Below are 21568 nucleotides of genomic sequence, written 5' to 3'. Positions count from 1 at the left end.
TTACCCCACTTCCCGACCTATTTCTAGTTGGATCTTTGCCTATGCGCCTTGGCAATCTTTGCATGCTCAGTTCCAATCGAATACTAAAATTAGTGTTTACTTGGGTTGAGTATTCTATTTGCTCATGCTGTTCATTCACTTGCTTTGGAAGTTGCTTTTGCGGTGTCCTCGGAATCCACTTTATGCAAGTGTGAAAATTGAATAGGCAACAAGGAATCATACGAGCGACGACCATGCGGATCCCACCCCTTCCAAGACAATATATAGCATCATATGGGAATTCAAACCCGGTGGGCCAAGATCTATGTAAAACGTTCGTTCTGCGGCAGCGAAATTGTCAGGAAGCACATTCCGTGGCAGAGATACCCACTTCGGCCAACTCCCTCAGCCCTACATGGTCTTCAATGACCCATGTTCACTAATCAACTCGATCCCTCGGTTGAAGAATAGTAAACAATCAAGTAGAAGCACATGTATAATTGATTATCTATATGAAGTACCGACTAAGAGCACGGTTTCTATCGTTCCACCATCCTGTCATACACTATGTCCTCTATCCTCCAAGCAGACGTCTACGTCTCTTCGCGCCTCCCGCTGGCAGTAAAGCGAGCAGGAGAGCAAAGTTCTTTCTCCCCAATCTCCTGCACCCTGATTCACGGGGACGCCGAGGCCGTCCTCGTCGACACGCCCATATCTATTGCCCAAACTGAAGACCTAGTCTCCTGGATTAAAGAAACCGCCCCAGGAAAATCTCTTCGTTATGTCTACATCACCCACGGCCACGGCGACCACTGGTTCGGCATAACCGTACTCCGAAAGCACTGGCCCAATATACGTGCACTAGCTACCCCCGGCACCGTCGCGCATATGATGGAACAACTTAAGCCGGAGATATTCGAAGGAACGTGGCTTTCTCTCTTTCCAGGGGATCAGATCCCAAAGTCACCTGAGGTTGCTGAGGCGATGGAATCACCCGTCTTCGAGATAGAAGGCCATAAGTTCCGGGCTGTAGAGGTCGGACATTCTGATACGTATAATACGACTGTCTTGCATGTGCCTAGTATCCGGCTTGTCGTTGCGGGCGATGCGGTCTACGGGGATGTGCATCAGTATTTCGGGGAGGCTAATACAAGAGAGAAACGGAGGGAGTGGCTTCGTGCCCTGAGGATTATCGAAGCTCTTAGGCCACATACTGTTATTGCCGGGCATAAGAGGGCTGGGACGGTTGATGGGATGTTCAATTTACAGAAGACTAGGCGGTATATCTTGAATTTTGAGGAGGTTGTTGACTCGGCTACTAGTTGGAAGGAAGTCGTGGAGGAAATGAAGAACAGATACCCCCGACGCATCAATCCCCATGCCATCATTCGGGGAGCGATGGCGGCCTTCCCGGACAATCAGGGGGCAAGAATGTAGATACATGTTATAACATCTGGCTGTTGTGTAGGCCATAGGTCTTCTGGAGTATTTACGCCAATGAAAGTCACGTGTTTGATTCCATATCGTTGTATTCGTAACAGTAACGCATCTCAAGCAGAATAGTAGAAAGTGGTCGGACCACTACAATTGTAGACTATTGATTGCACATGAAGTAGAAGAGTCTGTCTCAGTCTCTGCACATTACCCTCAAAACAATGCTGTGTCTGGCATACCCCCTCCCTGGGTAGGGCTGATGATCGTCAGGCAGAAAAGATACCCTCTCTTACTGACGGGGCGATGCCGACGGACTGATCAGTAATCCTGATATACACCGAGCAACACCAGGGTGAGAGCGTGCATGAGGTAGAATAATCCAACCTCGGTTACTGACATGCAACATCATCCAGAAGCTCCTTGTTAGACATAAGAAATATAAACAATGAACTATGGGCGCAGATAGAACGGGTCCATCACACAGAGCACTCTCCACAGCATATTATCCCATTCACTCAAAATCTCACTACCCAAGATGTCCCTCCCAAACACCTACCAGCCCATTATAACAACGGAAAAAGACCTCCCAATAGCCCAAAAACGCCGTACCATCTACATCCGCCCATTTCTCCTCTTCTATCTCAATTCCCTCATCGCAGAAATCATCTTCCTCGCCGTCGGCATCTTCATCATGACCGGCACCCGCGATCTTTTCTACAAAGTCATGTGGACGCTCGTCTTCTGTCCGCTCGGTATGGGCGGTGCCATGGGCAGTCTGACAAATGTCTTTATTGTGGATCACCATTACGGAAAGAAGGCGGCTCATTTCACGGGGATCTTGTCATTATTGGTCTTCAGTGCTTGTAACTATCTCTGCTATAGCCTGGATAGGCATTTTGGATGGTTTGGAGCGAGTGAGCATCCGATGTGGTTCCATTGGCGGTATCCTATGATTTGGTTTGTTGGATACTGGAATGGGTTGCTTTTGTTTACGGATAAGGGGCAGGAGAGGCTTGCTAGGTTCGGGTTGTAGGAATTATGATGTCTTAGCTATAACATTGATTCTTGATCATAATGAATACCACATTGTGCCTCTCATATGACCCCTCTTCAACGATTACCATGAGATGGCACAGGGCCGTGGCTTGAAAAGTTGGCTATGTGAGCAATCGCGGGGACCGTGATATGGATTCTCACAGCGGAGAAGGCAATGCAGGCAGTTCTTGTAGTACTTCAAGAGCGATGTCATTGGAGGAGAGTCACAGTGTAATATACTATCCGTCAAATCCCCCTGGAAAACGATTCACTGATTTTCGGTATTTCTTACCCGGGGCCATGGGGAGGGGCCCTCCAATTGAAAGTCGGGAGCTGGAAAATGACCAAGGTTTGATGCTTCGCAGTATGAGTCAGGTGGATTATACAGACAATCATCGCTATAGTAACGGAAGCTGATAGAATGAATTTGCTGGGAGGGCAACTTCCATGAAATACGCAGGAACAATTCCGGCCGGAAATTGAATCCCGACAAATGCGGGGGTCGGGATTTCTCTATAAATGATCAATTCCATCCCACCACTCTCTGCTCATTAGCAATAATCATTCTTTTTGATCATACTCACAGCAAGCACACAATGCTATCGAATAAACAAGCAATTGGCACCCTCTCCTTGGGCCAGCATCCTTCGCACACACTGGACCAAAAGATCCGTGTCGCCTCACAACATGGCTTTACCGCTGTCGAAGTCGTCTACTCCGACCTCAAGAGGTACTCAGACGCCCTAGGTGTACCAATGCTAGACGCAGCCGGAAAGATAAAGAACCTTTGTGACGACCTCAGCATCGAGATTCTATCGCTGGCTGCATTCGAGAACTTCGAAGGAAACCGCACCTCATTAGATGAACGAATGGCCACCGCCAAGCATTGGATCGACATTGCGCGCAAGCTGCATGCGACCTATCTGCAAGTGCCGTCCAACTACAGCCATGATGCCAGCACAGACAAGAACATCATTGTGTCGGATTTGCAGAAATTGGCGGATTTGGCGAGCGCTGAGGAACCCGTTGTCTCGGTCGCATATGAGCCACTCTCCTGGGGTACATACTGCTCGACCTGGGACACAGCCTTTGAGATTGTCGAGGCTGTTGATCGCAAGAACTTTGGTCTCTGCATGGACACTTTCCACGAAGTCACCAAGCTTTGGGCGAGCCCATTCGAGACATCCGGAAAGTATCCGACAGCTGATAGAGATTTGACTGCCTCGCTTGAGCGCTTCCTCAAGCAATGCCCGCTTGAAAAGATCTTTTACGTCCAACTGTCGGACGGCGAGCTCTTCGACCCACCCTTCTCAGAGGCACATCCGTGGTATCTAGAGGGCGAAGCGCCACAGTTCACCTGGTCCAAACACGCCAGGCCATTCCCATTTGAAACCGAGCTAGGCGGCTATATGCCCGTGCTAGAAATTGTCAAGGCATGGGTAGTCGACAAGGGGTACACCGGCTGGATCTCCATGGAGGTATTTGACAGACGGATGCGCAACGCGGAGTTCAATCCCCAGGATGCTGGTAAAAGAGCAAGAAAGTCGTGGGAAACACTGCAAGACCGCCTCCGATCCCCCACACCCTCTAAAATATAAGCATCCGATAGTTCATGCACCATTCATCATTTTAGATAGCCGGTTCCTGAACTAGCAATAAAACTGCCGTGAAACACCCCAATACCCGAGGTCCAGACCCCTCCCGTAGTCCCCAACGGGCAACTATCCCCGAAACCTACACACACGTGACTCGCCCGATGGTTTGCCATCGGCGAACGACTCCAACGTCCCCCATCCCATCATCCCCCAACTAATGCACATCTGACCCGCCTATTGCCTCCATTCAATCTCACTGCTCCTCCCTATCAGATCTCGAAATGGCCCCCGATATTCCCAGGCCACCGACTCTCCGCCGGTCATGCCAAGCCTGCGCACGCGGCAAACGCCGCTGTGACCAGCGCTGGCCGCGCTGCACCCGGTGCCAAACCCGGAAGATAGACTGCGAATACATCAACGTCCCATTAACCGTGGGCTCCGGCACAGACTCAACAGCTACTACAACAACAATCACTACCAGGTCGACGCTCTCACCGAAACTTCCTCACAAGAAGCCAAGACAACATTACCAACTAACAACAACACACTCCATCCCTCTTTCCCTCCCCTTAGAAATCACAAAGGGTTACTCCCAACCCATCATCGCATACCTAGTCTCAGGCATGCGCGCATACCCATCCACCTTCGCCCTGAACATGAAAACCCACTTCATCCATCCAGACCTATGGCCCAGTCCATCTTCTCCCCCGTTACCTATCAGGGACATTCACGCCCTGTGTAAACTACACTCCACCAGCACAAACAAAACCATCATCCCCCTCCTGAAACAGAAATCCTCCTCCCTCCTCCGCACCCTCAACCACACCACCAGCTTTGAGGAAATGCTAGCCACCGCGCAGGCCCTCCTCCTCACGCAATGCATGCTCGTTCTTTCCGATACAGACACATCTCAATCCTATTCCGAATCAATCAGCACTATGCTCTACAACCTCGGCCAGAAACTCTGGCAACAAGCCCCCATCCAATTACCGGGCAGTTTGAGCCCGCGCAGAGCGTGGCTGTTCGCTGAGAGTGTGCGGAGGACGATCATCGTGGGATTCATGCTGCGGAGCGTGTACTCGCTCAAGATGCGGAATTATTCCGTCCGCACGCCGTTCGTGGATTCGTTGCCGTTTGATATGAGGACTGGGTTGTGGGATCGCGATGTTGATGTTGATGGGGATGCGAGTGGGGAGTCGCTGGATGCGATGGTCTCGTTGCATCAGTATTCGGGCATGTTGGAAAGTGGCATGGTTCATGGGATCTCGGAATTTGGGGGGTTGATTCTTGCCGCGTGTAGAGGAAGGGCGGTGCAGGGCGTGCCGTATCCTTCTGTTGCTGGGTATGCGGGGTACTAATCACACTACACTACACTGTGCTACTTTCTTTCTTTCTTTCTATTTGCAAATGTTTGCCCATGGCATCGATGTAATATAATCATGGTAAGTCTATATCCATTCTGTCTATGCATTCTGCGCCCGTCTAACAAACCCTAAAAGAAAGATTCATCCCAATTACACCAAGAACTGCTTCAACAATCCGTTCAACATCGCCGTCATTTCCGCATACATACTCTGCCTCTTCGTCTCAAAGGCCTCATAGATATCGTTCGCCGAACCCACAGCAATCTGATCCTCACCAGCCTGCAATCTGCGCCACACCTCACCGACAAACTCATCCAACGGCATGCCGATCAAGTGTCCGTTCTTCAGATCAGGCTGGTGCTTGGGATCGTGCAGCTCGGTCTGGACAGCGGGAGGGTAGATTTCCAGCACCTTGACGTTGCCGGGGCCCTCAGCGACCTGCGTGCGCAGAGCAAGGATGAAGTGGTGCAGGGCGGCCTTGGAGGCGCCGTAGTTGGGGCAGCGCATCATGGGCACGAGGGCCATTTGGGAGGTGGTGTAGGCGAGGGCGGTCTGGGTGGGGAGGGACTGCAGGTGGGGGAGGAAGGCCTTGGTGAGGTAGACGGCGGAGGTGTAGTTGGTGATGAGCTCGGTGTCGAAGGTGGTGAGATCGACGGAGTTGGGCTTGGAGAAGTCAAAGGGGCGCTGGATGCCGGAGTTGATGAAGATGCAGTCCAGGTCGGGGTGGGCGGTGGTGATTTCGGTGGCGAACTGGGGGATCTATGTAGTAATAGTACGTGAGTAGGGTGTGGGTGTGATATGGAGGGTACAGGGGGAAAGAGGGGGGGCGCGTACCTGGTCCAGCTGCATCACGTCAAAGACCTTGGATGCGACCTTGTCGCTGCCGTATTTCTGGACGAACTCATCCAGGTTCTCCTTTCTTCTGCCGGCAATGACAAGCTGGGTGCCGTTCTCGATCACCTTGGTGGCGAGCGCCTTGCCGATGCCGGAGGTGGCACCGATGATGAGGACTTTCTTATAGGGAAACGACATGATGATTGATTGTGTGTATATACGGACAAGCGTATGTGATTATTATACAGGTAGATAAGTGAGAATTGAGCCTGAAACAGAGGCAGAATGGCCGGTATTTATCTTCAATCTATGCAGCTGAATGACGTCCCACCCGCGGAGACTAAGCCCGATGCGATCCCACTCTTGGCGAGGCACCCTCGCGGAGACTAGGCCGCATTAGGAAAGCCATCTGGGTTTTCGCTGCTTTTTCGCGACAACCCTGGGATCATCCCCCAGACTTGAAGGCGAAAGAAGCATCCGGAATCACCGGATTTGTAAGAAAGGGATTATTAAACATCGGGCTCTATACTGTGACGTGTTAGATCGAGGTTGAGGGATTTCTGTCACCTTCGCCCAGCGGACTCTAAGCAGTATTCGGCGATTCAGCATCGAGATCATCTTTTCGCAAGGTAGGTCTCAGCTGCGTAGGTATCTCCGAGAGGATGCGTGCGGGCTAACGGCTTTCACTAGCCCCTGAAGATCGGGGTTGGTTGGATTCCTCCTTATCGATGTAGTGACTTGGGGCTAGGACCGTGTCAAGTTCACGGACCGGCAGCATGCATAGTCTCCAACAACTCGTCTCTCTCAACGCTGCTCTCAACTAGGCTGCGAAAGACTCCATTCCGATTCGCTATCAGTTCCCGAGGTGTGCCGTACTCGATGGCCCGACCGGCGTCTAGCACAAGCACACGATCAAAGTCGACGATAGTGCTAATGCGATGGGCGATGACTAATAGTGTAGATTCATTGTGCCCAAACTCAGCCCGGATGGATTTCTGGATTACTGCGTCTGTGGGCTTGTCGATGGCTGAGGTTGCCTCGTCTAGAGCAAGGATTTTGGGCCGGCGGAGGATGGCCCGGGCGAGGCAGAGACACTGTCTTTGACCTTGGGAGAAGTTCGCGCCTCTTTCGGTGACTGCAGTGTTTAGAATGCTTGGAGGGTGCTGGTGTTGGAGTTCCAGAGAGTCAAAGGGGTTCTCTGTGGGTTCTTCATCCTCATCTAGTTTTATTAAAGGCGATCCAGGATGATTTTCGTCACGGTCAGCATCAGGAATAGTCCAGTGCACGCGTCGCAAAGCAGACAAGAGCTCTTGTTCTGAGTGCTCATTGAACGGATCGAGATTAGACCGTATTGTGCCGGAAAACAAGATCGGGTCTTGTGGTACGATTGCCAGGCGCGTCCGTAGCTGGCGAAGCGGAACGGTCGAAATGTCCACCCCCGCCACATGAATACTTCCTTGCTGAGCTTCAAGGAAGCGGAATAGCGCCATTGCCAGCGAGGACTTGCCTGCACCGGTACGACCGACCACTCCGACTCTGGTATTTGGCGGGATGGAAAAGGATAGATCGGAGAGAACAGGTGGCAAATCGGGCGAATAACAGACGGTCAAGTCTGATACGTCCAGTTGGCCGTCCGCGGGCCACGACTCTGGCATCGGGTCGGTGGATTCATATTTCTCTGCAGGGATGTCGAGAGACCACGAAACACGTTCAACACTGTTAAGAGATATCTCGAGGTTTGCGTATTGCCTGATTACCTGCGACATAACGCCACTATACCGCATGATGAATGTGATGGCAAATCCAGCAGTCGACGCCGTGATGTCGTTGGAAGACAGCACGAGTATAGAGGCTGCGGTGGTAAAAGCGGCGCCAATGGTGCTTGCGCGGACGGCGATCCAACGTGTAAGCAGCCAGAGACACCAGGATGCTCGGCAATGCCGGTCAATCTTGCCAAACATTTCCTCTCGGTAGGTCTCCTCTTGACGGTAGGCGCGAACGGTCATTATCCCGTCCATGGTTGCACACAGATGGTGAAGTACTGGGCTTCGCATGGTACTTTCGAGTTCCTTGATGGCACGAATTTTCCTAATAAATAATTTCCCGTAGTAAAACGCCAATAAGAGTGAACAGGCGGAGAGGAGATTCAGCCAGACATTCACCAGGGAGGCAGCCAACACGATGGATAAGAGATCAAACACAACACCCAGTGCGTAGTTGAGATCATATCCAAGGCGCGAGTCGATCAAGCTAAAGTCGGCGGAGAAGTTGTTTAGAATGTTGCCAGCTGGTATCTGGTCGAGCCATTGCAGGGGAGCGCGTAGTATCGAAGAGAGAAATCTTTCAAACAGCCTTCGTGACATTTTTAAGGTAATGCGCACTGCCAAGAAGCTCCGACTGATCGCAACGATGCATGAACAGATCGACAATAATAGGTAGATAGATAGAAACCACGTAATGTTCACTCCCGTGGACTCAGTTCCTTTCATATTCATGTCTTCTGTGTACCTGGTCTTGTTCGTGCTGTTACTCCAGATCATCATCCACAGACCTCGACCAACTGCTAGTCCGCCATAGCTCAGATGCAAGAACAAAACAAGCAAGCAACGATACTTGGCGTCAGTCAAACGGAAAATTCGCTGGCGATTTCGCCATTTACGGTCTCGTGTATTGGCCTCACCAACCAAGCCATCTTGCCCTGCTGAGTCTTCTAGTTGCTCTTGCTCACTGGGCAATAGCGTTCCGATCCAATTTTCTGAAGACGGAACATTCGACACCACAGAGCCTTTCTTTACGTGAGAAGCCCTCTCCACTCCTGCTGCAGCCTGGGCCATATGCTTGAATATGCCCATATCCCTCAGGTTTTGTCTGGGGCCAGCATACTGCAGTCCATTGGCGTCAAGGGCAACAACGTATTCAGCTCTTGGTAAGCACAGTTCCAGGTGATAAGTGGCCAGTATACGTGTGCGCCCCTCGGCGAGACTCCCCGTCAGAGCATACTGATATAGATGCTGCGCCGTATGAGAATCAATGGAGCTGAAAATATCATCCAGCACGATTATCTCGGCATCAGAATAGAGCGCGCGTGCAAGAGAGATACGCCATTTCTGGCCACCGCTGAGATTGCTCCCTTGGTCGTCCATTTGAGTGTCATCTTTCAGTACCAGACTATTTATGTCGCTGTCAAGGGAGCAGGCGAAAACAACGCGGCGGTAGCGCTCCTGCTGAAACGGCAGGCCATAAAGGATGTTGTCCCTGATCGTTCCATCTTTCAAGCACGGCTCCTGAGCAACATAGGCAACCGCCAGGCTTGGGGACCGTCGTACACAACCTTGCAGAAACTCGCATTCACCAAGAATTGCTGCAAGAACGAGACTTTTGCCGGAGCCAGACGGCCCCGTAATGATACTCAAAGCGCCGGATGGGAAGGTTAGAGACATGTCTTTCAAGGTGAAGCATTTAGTGTATTGATTTTCGTTCCAGCAGATTGTGGCCTGGTCCAGCACAACCCCATCAGCGGGCGCAATATCGACATCCCTGTCTGGAGTTCGAAGGAAACGTTCAATTCGTCGCAGGCTGATTTGAGCCCCCGTCGCGTTCAACAGGATTTGAGGGAGAACTGCAAGCGGCGTTTCAAGTGCACCAAGGAGCGAGACCGAGGTGAAAGCGAGAGACGCCGGCATGTCCCCATGTAAAAGGGCATATGTACCTAAGCAAGCGGCAGAAACAGCAACCGGGGTGATATTATAGGCAACGAACATGAGAAGCTCCCACTTGTAAACTTGCCACTGGCTGTGCAGCTCCTTCCCTCTTGAGTCGTTGATGCGGTTTTCCCATTTTTCCTCCAGAGCGGATAATTTGACTTGGCGGATACCCTGGAGAACCTCATTGATGACTCCCATCTTGCTGTCACGAGACCTTAAAAGACCTCTTTGTTGCTTCGAAAACTGGCTGACTGAGTAAAAGTTTCCAGCAGATACAAGAAAAAGTACTAAGCCACCAACCAGTAGGCACTGCGGTCCAAGCAACCGGCCAATCGAAATAGCCGCAATAATGAGTTTCAGCGGTGCCTCGTAAAGATGAAAGCCAACCGCTGAAAAGTCAGCCACTTTCTTTGCATCCACAGCGACCAAGTTCATGGTACCCTGACTAGATGGGCTGGTGGTACTGGCACTCTGCGAATCCGTCCCGACATTGTTCACTGCACGACAACGTAACGCTTTGTCATAGATCACGGTTGATAGCTGTTCCTGCAGCCTCACTGCAATCAGATTGGACGAGACATAGAGGTTCCAATTTTCAATAAGAGCGGACACGATAGTCGAAGCGCCCAGTCCAAGGACAAATAGCCATAGCCAAGGATCATCAGGGTCGTTTTCCAGACGCTGCAAGATTCCCAAGATGAAAAACTGGGGCGCGAATGCCATGGTCCCATTCAGGAAGGTCAAAAGGAGTTGAATGAACACGGCTTTCCGATGACTGAGGAAAAGGACCTTCCAAAGGCTTGAGGTAGAAGCCATGCATTGTTGGCTAAAAGCGTGAAATAGCTGAGGTGAACGGCTGTTGTACTCGAGCTCAGGCAGGTGGCTAAGCTCCAGCTCATCTTTCTGACCCGCAGAAAGCAGCTGGCCCACCCATCCGAAGAGAATCTGGTCCAAGAAGGTTGCTGATCCTTTGCGGTCCACCACAGATCCATTGTGAAAAACATCCGGTCGACGAGGTAATGACGTTCCAGCAATGCAGGCGCCCAAAGCGGCGCAAGACTGGCCAAGCAGAAAGAACCAAGACAGGAAGGAAAAATCCAATGCCTTATAACATTGGTACTGATCTGCAACTAGAAGAACCATCATGGCGATGCACCCGATGCTTGTTTGAATGCCGTGTCGGAACCGAAGCGTGCATTCGTCTTCCATCCAGACCGCACATGTACTGAGGGCCAGGGTTCCCCAGGCTCCAAGTCGCATCCATCGTGTGAAATCATCAGTGGAAGCAGACACAATGCTGAACACAACAGCTTCCGATAACGATAACCAGACACCAATTCCGGTTCCAATTGCAAGCGCGACGCGTTGGGGTTTGTCGGAAAATTCTTTGATAGATTCTGGTGTTGCAATTCCATCGCGGTCTTCATACCCATCCGATTGAAACATTGTGTCGAGGGTCAATTGTCGATGTCGCAGTCGATTCACGATGGCGATGAAGGCCCTTCCTCCCACCAGGGCCGCCACACCGAATCCGAAAATGTTGGCCGCGAGGGGGAGCCCCTCGCTTGTCGTCTGGGAAGTCATCTTGCTGTGAGACTACCGAGAAGAACTCGGTAGCAGTGTCCCGAGCGAGCATCGTTGAAGAATCGAAGATTAGACGCCCAAGCGTCTCTCGCGCGGTGATGGCAGGCTGCAGGATTAATATAGGATGACCGACTCGTGGTCGTCGCGTCGGCGGAAGCGCTACAGTGGATCTAAAGTCGGAGGTCGGGTTTGATTTGGCTGCCCGGCTGACGTACCACTCGGCGCAATCCCCCCACTTTGGCTAGGATTGTGTCTCTGGTTGGTAGAGGCAAACCAGGTTTGACTTCATAATTTTATCTGATTTGGGGGCATTTTGCGATTGCTACTAGGGCTGAGGCTAGTCCTGCATGTGGCAAGTTGTGAATTCAAAGTTATGTAGTGGGGGCTACCATTGTGATTTGCTGGATGTGGAGGGATTGGTGATGACGACGGCATGCCAGGCATCCAGGTTATCAGGAACCATTATATGTCAACCTCCAAGATACCATGAAATTTGTCTGATCGAGCATGAAGCTGTAAGGAGGGCCATTTCTTGTCGGCGAAAGAATCCTGAAGCGGTCCGGCACGTGGCCAAGCCCGAGAAACCGAGCATCGGCCTTCGTTACTCGAACGGGCAGGTACCACCAAGTCAGTAGTTGCACAGTGATGCCACTGGGAGTACACAAGTCTATACTTCACTGCAACACTAGCCACTCTTTCTGTCTTCAGTCCGGCAGGAATGGCTTGATGCCCGTGCTGAAGTGCATTTATAGAACCTCCATGATCCGGGGTCGACTCGCCCTACCGGGTCCCCGGAAAGCGTGATCCGTGCCGGATACGGCTGAACCCGAGCGTCTATGGCATAAGCATCCTGTTCGGATTACCAATGCTGAGAGGATGAAGTTGCAAAGGGACTAACAATGCCATTGATTACATACTGGTATATAAGCAATAAAGTTTCAATAGTCATGTTGCAATTACCAACGTCGTGCTTCATTGACACTGTCAAATCACTGTAACATCCACAAAATGGTAGTCCTCGCCGATATCCAATCCTCCAATGCCCGGATTGCTACATCCCTTCCCGAGGGCATGGTAGCTGTCTTTGTCGGAGCAACAAGTGGCATTGGCGAAGCAACCCTTAAGCAATTCGCTAAGCATGCTACACGGCCCCGCGTCTATTTTGTCGGTCGCAAACAAGACGCAGGTAACCGTATCGTCGCCGAATGTGAAGCCCTGAATCCAGAGGGGGAATATATCTTCGTCCCCGCAGACGTAAGCTTGCTCAGCAATGTCGACGAGGTCTGTCGCAACATCAAGACCAAGGAAAGCACTCTCAATCTTCTGGTACTCACGCCTGGAATAGCGGCTATACATAGTGGTGGGTGATCTCAGCGGATACTATATATCCCGGACCGTAGCATGACTTCTACATAAGCGTACTCCGAATGTACGACTGATATCTATTCTGCAGAAACACCCGAAGGACTTCGCAAGATCACCTCCCTCCTCTACTTCGCCCGCATACGCTTCATCCTAAACCTCCTCCCTCTCCTCCAACAAGCCACCAGCCTCCGTCGTGTCATAACTGTCGGGGCAGCCGGATCCGAAGGCCCCATCGACACCACCGACTTCGAAGGCAGAAAGGTGTCTGCCCCCTTTTTCCGCGGGCATATCACGTCATTAACTACAATGGCTCTGGAAATCCTAGCTGAGAAAGCTCCAACCGTATCGTTCATCAATACTCACCCCGGAGCTGTACAAACCGGGATAACCAGAGAGGTGGATAATCTCCGTATGTGGCTTGTTTGGCTTGCTCTCCTGCTGTTCGGCCGTTGGGTCTGTATCCCTGTGATAGAGAGCGGAGAGAGACATCTCTTTGTGGCTACGAGTGCGAAGTATCCGGCGCGAGATGGGGACGACGGGGTGCCGCTGTCCGAGAGTGTCGTGGTTGCGCGGGGCGTGGATGGAAAGTTGCGAGGGGGTGTTTATTCTGTTACCTCGGATGGGGAGAGCTCGGATAATGCGATTGAGGTTCTGAAAGGCTTGCGAGAAATGGGCATCGGAGAGATTGTCTGGACGTATACGGAGAGTCAGTTTAAGCGGATCACCGGGGTGGAAGCTATATAATGCAAGGTGCGGCGCGATAATTGTTGCCGAGTGTTGACTCTAAATCATGTCTAGATTTATTGCTAGTGTGAATAATGGTTCCGATGGCATGAATTGATGACTTCAATATGAAGTTAAAGAGGGTTGTATCTTCAAATCACGTGTAGTCTCGATCAGGAAGGACCACGTGATGACGTCATGTGCGTTACTTTCCGGATCAGGCAATTCCGCTCTTCCTCTGTCGTCAACTTTATTCTGCATCTCCCATAATGGCTTCTCTTATCACCCCTTTGATCGAAGGAGATTATGTAGAGGCACTTCGCAGCTGGTGGCACCTGCATCAGCCCAAATGACGTCTGCAGGCACAATTTTCCTATCCGACCAAACTGAACCACGGCCAGAGCCTTGTCCTTGGCTCATGGTCTCACCATACTTCCCCTGGAGGTATCGGCCTTGAACCCAGCTTATCAGAATCATAGTTGGTCACTCGCGGCTCACTTATAACCTACTTTGTACAAGAAAGGTTGTTGAGCCAGCATGTCACGGGTGGGGCCGAAGCCACCGATCAAACGCCGCCATCGGTGAGTGGAAGAGATCGTGCAAGGAACGGGTCCGTTTCCACCCACCCAGGTCGCACAGCGTGAGGTTATGCAACCCGCCAATTAGCAGCGAGGAGTGCCATCTTGTCGTGAGGACCTGCCTACTCTTAATGCCTCTTGCAGTTCATCTGGGCACCGAATTGCTCAGGCATCATTCAGGTCTGTGGGGCGGGCGGACGGGCGGGCAACAAGCTACTTTGTACTCTGCCATGGCATGAGCTGACTGGATGGCAATCATCCCGGTTCTAGTGTCTTGCTAACAAGGCGGTATTTTGATGATCGCCTCAACGCGGCTGAATTTTGCTGGTATCAATCTCGAGAGGATATTTCCACCTACCTTACCTAGACCCAGACTAGATCTATCAGCTGGAACTATGGATGAAACGTGCAGAATCTGCCAAAGGGCTAGGTGTGGCGTGGAAGAATCGAGGGTTTGGGTGTGAACCCACCAATGGTTGCAGTCGGTCGTTCCTTGTCAACCTTCTGTGACGCAATCTTGGCGAAACATACGATATAACCCCAACGAAACCACCCAAGTATAAGATATCCATATTCTCCTACAGCAAGCTAGTCGACTGCCATTGTACAAATCCCGACTGCTTATCTTCCTGCCATGGTGCACCCGATTAGGTCTCTCAACAAAGAGCTCGATCGTAAGTGTAAATGGAATAAGTAATGTTTCCCGCTAACAGCTCGTAGAGGTCGACACCGAATCGAGAGGCTATCGATCGTCTGACACAACGGAGGGAGGATCTTCCAAGGTCGAAGACGATGATGAGCCAATCGAAGAGACCTCCAGGAGGGGCGTCTCTCGCAACAAAAGTCACGGAACTCAGCGCACAAATTTCTCGCGAAACAAAAGCCATGCCAGTCATCGCACTGGCGTATCCCAAAATCAGAGTTATCGAAGCCAGCCTCCCGCTACCCTGAGGAACCAAAGCTATGGGAGTCAAGCACAGTTCTCCCTGGCAGGTCCGAATGCGTATTATGGACCACTACCTCAACAGGGCGCCTACATGCATCCGGAGTATCAGTCATTTAATCCTCAGTATGGAAACATGCAAGGGGACAAGCCTGTCTGGAGTCTAGCGCAGCCGCTGCCCCATGTTGTCCGAGACGGAATGCGGTATGGAGCCTTGCCGGAGGATCGAAAGGAAGAAAGAGACGAGGATGGACGAGAACGCCCGCCTCCAGCGTCAGAAGAGCCGCCCACGGATATTCCGAAGACGGATGAAGCTAGAGAGAATGGCGAAGAGCCCCAGAATGAGATGGGATTTTTCAACAAGTGGTCCAAGATTCGATATTATCTGAGGGAGCCATTGGGCGAGTGGTTGGGGGTGAGTATTCACTTGGACTATCTATTCTAATACAGCCCAACTAACACACAATCACCAGACAACCATAGCCATCACTCTCGGTCTTTGCGGCGGGTTGGCAACCTACACATCGGACGGCCAAGCCGGCTCATGGATGACCCAAAGTGCCTGCTGGGGCTTCAGCTTTATGATCGGCATCTACATTGTCGGTGGCATCTCCGGTGGCCACCTCAATCCCGCCATCACAATCTCCATGTCGCTCTGGCGAGGATTTCCCGCCCGCCGATGTGTTATCTACATCCTCGCTCAGCTGATCGGCGCCATCACTGCCGGCGGATTCGCCTACGCCATTTACCACGACGCCATCGTCAACCTCTCCGTCGAGACCAACCTCCCACAAAGCGAAACAACAGCTAGCCAAGCATTTCTAACTCTACCAAAACAATTTGTCAGTCCAGCTACTGCATTCTTCAATGAGTTCCTAGGCACCGCTATCCTCGTCGGAACCATCATGGCCTTGGGTGACGACACCAATGCTCCCCCAGGAGCAGGAATGCAAGCATTCATCATCGGCATACTGATCACCGTATTAGTCCTTGCCCTAGGATATAACACAGGCGGGTACGTACACCCTTCTTCCCCCACCCCAGAAGCCCCGACGACTAATAATTACCAAGAGCATTCAACGGCCCCCGCGACTTCGGCCCCCGGCTCGTCGCCGTAATGGCCGGGTGGGGCGGACACCTCTTCAAAGAGTACCATGCCTGGTGGATCTGGGGCCCTTGGGTCGCCGACATCTTCGGAGGATTGTTCGGGGCGTTCATCTACGATTTAGTGGTGTTCACTGGTGGCGAAAGCCCGATCAATTACCCGCCGAGGAGACGCAAGCGCGCACTGCTGATCAAGGAGAAGAACCTCAGGAGTAAGTTGCGTTTTGGGAGGAGGAAGATCGGTGATATTGAGAGGGCAGTTGAGGAGAACCAGGATTGATTTTGTGAAGTTGTGTGTATTATGATGTGGTCTTGGGGTTGAGCATGCAGTGTACGTGGCGTCGATTTAGCCTGGAGTTCCTTTTATTTGCATTTGGAGTTATAGAAAAGTCTTTTATTTTCAATGTTGCCTGGTTTTGTAGATTATATTTAGGCTTATTTACATTTGATTTTAGAGTGATAAGTATGGTAATATCGCACATCTCATCCGCATATGAACGGCATAATAGGACGTCCCTGTCTCAGGACCTCATCGGGCAATGCATACCGACAATATCTGAGGCTAGGTACGTAATGCAATAATGACATTCTTCCGTATTGACTAAATGAGATGCATAGCGGAGATCTAAACTACCTCTCAAAGGAGAATCAAGAGGTTTCACTGCCTCGTTAGCTAAAAGCTAGACAATAGGGATGGTGTTTACTCAGGGACATATTAAAGCCGGATCAGGTGACTACAGTTCGAAATATATCAGAGGAAGTATGATCAAGCAACGTGTTTTTGTTTTATTTCTAGCGATCTCAAAGCAAAAGTTGTCCGCCAATTGAATTGAGGACAAGATATGATATTTGATTTTTGTTTTTCCCTACGCAAGCAAGGTACTACGGTATTGAATATCAACACCCATCTCACGCTGCCGCAGCAGGAGCAGGAGCAGCAGCAGCATTTCTAAACGCAACAAGCACATTCGAAAACTCCCAATACTCCACGAGCTCAGCCTCCTCGCCAGCCGTCCTGCCCATGGCATCAGCCCCATCAGGCCTAGCATCTGGGTCGACGCCACTCTCCAAGAAAAGAAGCTGAAGCCGTGCAAGCTTTTCTTTGAGGAATGCCCACTCCTGGGGGTTCTCAGCCATGCGCCGTTCCTTGGCTTCCCTATACGTATGCACCAGTGCATGAAGCGGCGTGCCCATGGCTGTGACAACTCTCGGATCAGCACGGTACTCTATTAGGATGCGGGCTAGTTCGAGATTAGCTATGCGGGCAGCGTAATATAGGGGAGTGAGCATGCGGGAGTTTGGCCGTGAGGGGTCGATGCCGGGAGTTTTGAGGAGGATAGTCAGAGCTTCTGCGTTTTGGCGGTGGAGGGCGAGAAGGAGAGGGGTTGCGTTCTGGATTATGGTGTTGTTCTCGGCGTTGATGTGATCGGCTAAATCGGGGAGTATGTTTGGGTGATCTGCTCGGACCCAGACGAGGTTTCGCAGGACGAAAAGGTCAGGGTTGACAACAGCGCAGTGGATCGGGGAGATGGGAGCGTTGCGTGCCGCGAAGATGGCGTCCCTGAAGTATTGGTCGTGGACTATATGGCTAAGGCGGTTCCATAGCTGCGATCGGAAGAGCTGATTTACGTCTTCGGTTCGCATGACGTTCGGGGGTGTCTCGTAGCTGAGGATGGTTTTTAGGACCCCGTACTCATATCTGTTCACGCATAGGGCAATCGGAGTGGTGCTGTCTGCAAATCTAGTGTCCAGAGTTACGGGACGGAAAGGGTCGACGCCGTACTTTTCCTTGAATTCAGGGTTCAGGAGGTATTGGGCGATTTTGCTTTGCTGGCGTAGGATGGCCGCACCCAGCACGGTCAGGTTGCTGTGCATAATATCGTTGATGCGGAACCCTAGATCACAGAGAACCTGGATCGGTCTGACTTTGTTTTCAAGGATAGCTTCGCCAATGGTGGTCCCTTGGATTCTGCGCGTGGCATATTGGGCGGTCACTCGATTATTGTTGTGGACCCTGGGATTGTACATCAATTGATCTAGAAGCGGAGCAAGCCTGGCTCGAAGAGCGTTATAGAAATTGAGCCGGGGAAGGTGTTTGACGGGAACTCTATGATCACGGCATATGGTGCATATAACCTGTGCGAAGTTCTCGACAGTCAAGATGTTATTCGAAAGTGCTTGCTCGAGACTCGTGCGGAATGGTCCGAGGTCATGAGGTAGGTCTTCGGGTTCTTCCTCTTCGGAGTCGTACTCGGCTTCGGCGGCGGCCTCCTCTGCGGACCCCTGCGCCCTAGCATCCTCCGCTTCAACTACATCAGCTTCAGACACGTCCACCTGAGACTCCTCTGCTGCTTCGGGCTCCATGGGGTCAGATCCAGACATCGTTGACGGTGGGAGTTCAGTTAGTTCAGATGGCGAAGGGTGCGCAACCATGGGAATCTCGAACACTAAGCTATGGCAATCGCGGATGTGAATTTCGAGGAATTGTCCAGTCAATATGACATGACGGGTGCCGCATAATTCGCAAGAAATAAATTCCTTATGGTCCCCCATCGTGTCATATGCTATTTCCACGTATGTCCAGCTAATTGCATGGCCGTCCCCCTCTAGAGAGTTCAGAGGCCTGTGACGGCAACCAGGCCACATTGGGCAGTCGATGATCGTATGATGCTCCTCGTTGAGGGCTCTTCTTTCCCTGAAACGTTTATTAAGGTCATCGAGATTCTGTTCAATGTGCTCGTAGAGAGCATCCCCATCGAGCTCAGGGTGTTCATGGTTGCAATAAATGCAGTGAAGGATGATAGGATTCTCTTGCTCACTCATGATTGCTGAGTTGAAAATCAATTTTTCTTTATTTTTTTTGGTTTGGTTCAGAGTTACTGTGGTTTTACTGTAGCTGAGAGAAGATATATCAGTAGGATCGATGTTTTCGTGACTGATGGTGGAGAGAAAAGCAATGGATGCACCTGCCATTGGGGCTTATATACTTTCTGATACCTTTGGTGAGATGGTATTTGCCATCCTGGCATCGGTTCTTCCCACATGCTGCTGTCGCTATCTACCGATCTGCTGGTGGCTTTCTTTGAAGGAGAGTGAGGGATCAACCGAGCCTTGGATGGGGCTTACCAGTATTGAATGGAACTGACCGGTCATATGCATGTCCTAAGTGAGACGTACTGTTAGGAAATGGGCTGAGAAACTTTCATATAGATTCAGTCATTCTCGTCAGTAACTATTGCGCGCCTTGGGCGAGGTTAAGTGATAGCCTTAACCCGTATCATGTTTTCAATATAAACCATTTGCTTTTTTCCTTCCTGTGTGCCCCCTTTTTATATCATCTTTTTTCCTCTTGAATCATAACCATTTGTCCAGTCCTAACCTGCCACATGTCTGTCTGTCTCAATATAAGGCAGTTTAATAGTATGTGTTGGCCATGAGTATAGTCCTACTGGACGTTCACAATACGATTAGGCCCTGCGGCTCTTCGGGAGTATCTGGTAGATATGTCCCCTCGGCGCTTTCAGCACGCGAGTGACCAGTCTCCTTTTTGATGGACGGCGTGTATTTTGCAATATGCAAATCGAGTGTGTGTGCGTGTCGGTTAAAGCGGCACGGCTTGAGGCCCCGGCATCCCTCTTTCTGACAGAGATGGCCGAGGAAGCATTTGGTAGATCGGCACGACGGGCCCGTCTGACATGGGTGCTGGCGGAGGATATATTTCATAACATCCAGCGAGCTTGGATCGAGACGGCCGTGATCGTATTCACAGCTTATATTGCTGCATTCGCCACCGAGATGGAAATTGTTGCACGGCTTATGGATTTTGGCGCGGCGAGTATAGACTTCCCACGCATCGTGGGCAGGGATCGGACAGTATGTGTCAATGCGATCTCCGGCCAAGTTTATGGGGATATAATCTTGCCACATAGGATCGAGGTGGGTGACAAGTTGTGAGGCATAAAACTCTTGAGTGCGTGCACTCGTAGGAGATTCCCTTCCTGGAGGAGAGGGGGTATTGTCGGATCTAGAGAGTTGTTGACCCTGCGGTATGTGGGCTTTGTTGCAGGTGTTACCGTATCGGCAAATACCCTGGAGAACATTAGTTTACATGCAAACGATGGCACATGGATTTCTACACACACCTTTTGAAAGTGTTTACAAATTGGTCTAGAGGATGTGGACAACGAAGGCGTATGGTTAGAGGGGCTCCCAGTTCCACCAATAGGTGTAGACATGAAGAGGGCGGGAAGCTCCCGCACCGGGAGGCCTAATCTTTCATATTCGCTGTGAAAGTTGGCAGCTTTGAGGAGAGTGATGCGATCAGTCCGGCCACGATAAGGTGTCAGTAGATTAGAATAACCGGAGTCATGACAACCAGCGAAAAAGATGTGTTTGCACTGGCTATTATCGGCAAACAAGCGGAACATTTCTACTGAAGTCAGCTCAAAACCCTCCGACACATATAGTTATTCATACCCCTAATCTTATAGTCGGCTCCCTCTTTCTTATCGCCCGCATCCACGAAATCAAAGAGATCCTCGGCCCGGGTGAAGCTTGCCGTAAAGGGCGACAGAGAGCGGGCTTCCTGTCCCACAATGCCGGAGCGGGCTAATGACTTTGACAGTCCCAGCACGTTTGCATAAATGCGTACCATAACACGGCATTGGTCAGCCTGGTGGCCGAGTCGATCGTGGAGCAATTCGCGTATGGAATCGTTAAGAATCCGGGCAGCCGTAATGCCACCATCGGCTCCAGCTTTCAGGAGATGCTCTTTAAACTACGCTGGAGTTAACCATGGCCTTTGACGAGAGTCCGGGATTACCTACGAGATAGCCATCTCCATCGACGAGGACCAGCACGAAAGGATTCCGCTCCTAAGTCACCGTCAGACCTGGACAAGGTACGTACTGGCGGATCATTCTGCGTACCTGTCCCCTAGCCATGCGCTTGTACTTCTCTCTAGCTTCCTTTTCCTCCTCATAGTCGCTTTTGAGGTTATTATAGTTCTCTAAGAGCTGGCGGAACTTTTCCAGGAGATTCTGGACATCGGCATGGTGTTGCTGGTTCTGCTGCACGATGGTTGAAAGATTGCTATCTAAGGCGAGGATCTCGGAGTCGCCAAGCATATTGTTTGATTGGAGTATGTACTAATGTTGAAGGAATAAGGTTGTCTGTTTATCTTGTTTTTCTTGAATGGAACACTGTCGCTAAGGAATACCGTCGAGGGATTTGCGGAGACCACCATGGGTGGGTGGCTGCGTATCCCTAAAGATAAGAATGGATAGGTCGACTCGCATTCACCCACAGACGAGGAAGGAAAGGTAAT

The 21568-nt window shown here is 51.0% G+C and overlaps 11 protein-coding genes across 11 annotated transcripts; 7 read left to right on the top strand and 4 right to left on the bottom strand.

Annotated features, from left to right (window-relative positions):
- Positions 1-546: 546 nt before the first annotated feature.
- BDQ94DRAFT_183323 (MBL fold metallo-hydrolase) lies at positions 547-1416 on the top strand (the record flags this gene model as incomplete). Its single annotated transcript, XM_026774380.1, has 1 exon — positions 547-1416. One exon carries the CDS (start codon positions 547-549, stop codon positions 1414-1416), a length of 870 nt encoding a protein of 289 aa, XP_026621679.1.
- Positions 1417-1948: 532 nt separating this feature from the next.
- Positions 1949-2446, top strand: BDQ94DRAFT_174524 (uncharacterized protein; the record flags this gene model as incomplete). The annotated part of the gene is made up of 1 exon (XM_026772367.1): positions 1949-2446. One exon carries the CDS (start codon positions 1949-1951, stop codon positions 2444-2446), a length of 498 nt encoding a protein of 165 aa, XP_026621678.1.
- Positions 2447-3044: 598 nt separating this feature from the next.
- BDQ94DRAFT_183322 (sugar phosphate isomerase/epimerase family protein) lies at positions 3045-4046 on the top strand (the record flags this gene model as incomplete). Its single annotated transcript, XM_026774379.1, has 1 exon — positions 3045-4046. The coding sequence occupies one exon, from the start codon at positions 3045-3047 to the stop codon at positions 4044-4046; it is 1002 nt and encodes a 333-aa protein (XP_026621677.1).
- Positions 4047-4263: 217 nt separating this feature from the next.
- Positions 4264-5451, top strand: BDQ94DRAFT_95864 (uncharacterized protein). The gene has a single exon (XM_026776917.1). The coding sequence runs from the start codon at positions 4325-4327 to the stop codon at positions 5399-5401; it is 1077 nt and encodes a 358-aa protein (XP_026621676.1). The 5' UTR covers positions 4264-4324; the 3' UTR covers positions 5402-5451.
- BDQ94DRAFT_151702 (putative short-chain dehydrogenase/oxidoreductase) lies at positions 4858-7095 on the bottom strand. Its single transcript, XM_026767800.1, has 2 exons — positions 6242-7095; positions 4858-6166 (listed from the first exon to the last, which is right to left on the bottom strand). The coding sequence occupies exons 1-2, from the start codon at positions 6437-6439 to the stop codon at positions 5558-5560; spliced, it is 807 nt and encodes a 268-aa protein (XP_026621675.1). The 5' UTR covers positions 6440-7095; the 3' UTR covers positions 4858-5557.
- BDQ94DRAFT_174520 (P-loop containing nucleoside triphosphate hydrolase protein) lies at positions 7003-11529 on the bottom strand (the record flags this gene model as incomplete). Its single annotated transcript, XM_026772366.1, has 1 exon — positions 7003-11529. One exon carries the CDS (start codon positions 11527-11529, stop codon positions 7003-7005), a length of 4527 nt encoding a protein of 1508 aa, XP_026621674.1.
- A 907-nt stretch (positions 11530-12436) lies between these two features.
- Positions 12437-13795, top strand: BDQ94DRAFT_95845 (uncharacterized protein). Its single transcript, XM_026776916.1, has 2 exons — positions 12437-12889; positions 12983-13795. The coding sequence occupies exons 1-2, from the start codon at positions 12538-12540 to the stop codon at positions 13636-13638; spliced, it is 1008 nt and encodes a 335-aa protein (XP_026621673.1). The 5' UTR covers positions 12437-12537; the 3' UTR covers positions 13639-13795.
- A 791-nt stretch (positions 13796-14586) lies between these two features.
- On the top strand, positions 14587-16656 carry BDQ94DRAFT_183318 (putative aquaglyceroporin). Its single transcript, XM_026774378.1, has 4 exons — positions 14587-14869; positions 14916-15553; positions 15612-16153; positions 16210-16656. Exons 1-4 carry the CDS (start codon positions 14830-14832, stop codon positions 16520-16522), a joined length of 1533 nt encoding a protein of 510 aa, XP_026621672.1. The 5' UTR covers positions 14587-14829; the 3' UTR covers positions 16523-16656.
- Positions 16657-17151: 495 nt separating this feature from the next.
- BDQ94DRAFT_174517 (ankyrin repeat domain-containing protein) lies at positions 17152-19065 on the bottom strand (the record flags this gene model as incomplete). Its single annotated transcript, XM_026772365.1, has 1 exon — positions 17152-19065. One exon carries the CDS (start codon positions 19063-19065, stop codon positions 17152-17154), a length of 1914 nt encoding a protein of 637 aa, XP_026621671.1.
- On the top strand, positions 19001-19391 carry BDQ94DRAFT_151694 (uncharacterized protein). Its single transcript, XM_026767799.1, has one exon. The coding sequence runs from the start codon at positions 19181-19183 to the stop codon at positions 19385-19387; it is 207 nt and encodes a 68-aa protein (XP_026621670.1). The 5' UTR covers positions 19001-19180; the 3' UTR covers positions 19388-19391.
- Positions 19392-19463: 72 nt separating this feature from the next.
- On the bottom strand, positions 19464-21368 carry BDQ94DRAFT_183312 (uncharacterized protein; the record flags this gene model as incomplete). The annotated part of the gene is made up of 5 exons (XM_026774377.1): positions 19464-20331; positions 20385-20671; positions 20719-21019; positions 21069-21116; positions 21171-21368. The coding sequence occupies 5 exons, from the start codon at positions 21366-21368 to the stop codon at positions 19699-19701; spliced, it is 1467 nt and encodes a 488-aa protein (XP_026621669.1). The 3' UTR covers positions 19464-19698.
- Positions 21369-21568: the final 200 nt, after the last annotated feature.

Source organism: Aspergillus welwitschiae (assembly GCF_003344945.1).
Source record: "Aspergillus welwitschiae strain CBS 139.54b unplaced genomic scaffold BDQ94scaffold_43, whole genome shotgun sequence".
NCBI lineage: Eukaryota > Fungi > Ascomycota > Eurotiomycetes > Eurotiales > Aspergillaceae > Aspergillus > Aspergillus welwitschiae.
This window is presented reverse-complemented; position numbering and strand designations above follow the sequence as displayed.

Coding starts and splice junctions, on each gene's coding strand:
- BDQ94DRAFT_95864 (XM_026776917.1), top strand. CDS start 4,325: ATGGCCCCCGATATTCCCAGGCCACCGACTCTCCGCCGGTCATGCCAA.
- BDQ94DRAFT_151702 (XM_026767800.1), bottom strand. CDS start 6,439: ATGTCGTTTCCCTATAAGAAAGTCCTCATCATCGGTGCCACCTCCGGC. Junction 6,167..6,241: donor ACGTGATGCAGCTGGACCAG/GTACGCGCCCCC, acceptor ATTACTACATAG/ATCCCCCAGTTCGCCACCGA.
- BDQ94DRAFT_151694 (XM_026767799.1), top strand. CDS start 19,181: ATGGTGGAGAGAAAAGCAATGGATGCACCTGCCATTGGGGCTTATATA.
- BDQ94DRAFT_95845 (XM_026776916.1), top strand. CDS start 12,538: ATGGTAGTCCTCGCCGATATCCAATCCTCCAATGCCCGGATTGCTACA. Junction 12,890..12,982: donor AATAGCGGCTATACATAGTG/GTGGGTGATCTC, acceptor TCTATTCTGCAG/AAACACCCGAAGGACTTCGC.
- BDQ94DRAFT_183318 (XM_026774378.1), top strand. CDS start 14,830: ATGGTGCACCCGATTAGGTCTCTCAACAAAGAGCTCGATC. Junction 14,870..14,915: donor TCTCAACAAAGAGCTCGATC/GTAAGTGTAAAT, acceptor AACAGCTCGTAG/AGGTCGACACCGAATCGAGA. Junction 15,554..15,611: donor CATTGGGCGAGTGGTTGGGG/GTGAGTATTCAC, acceptor CACAATCACCAG/ACAACCATAGCCATCACTCT.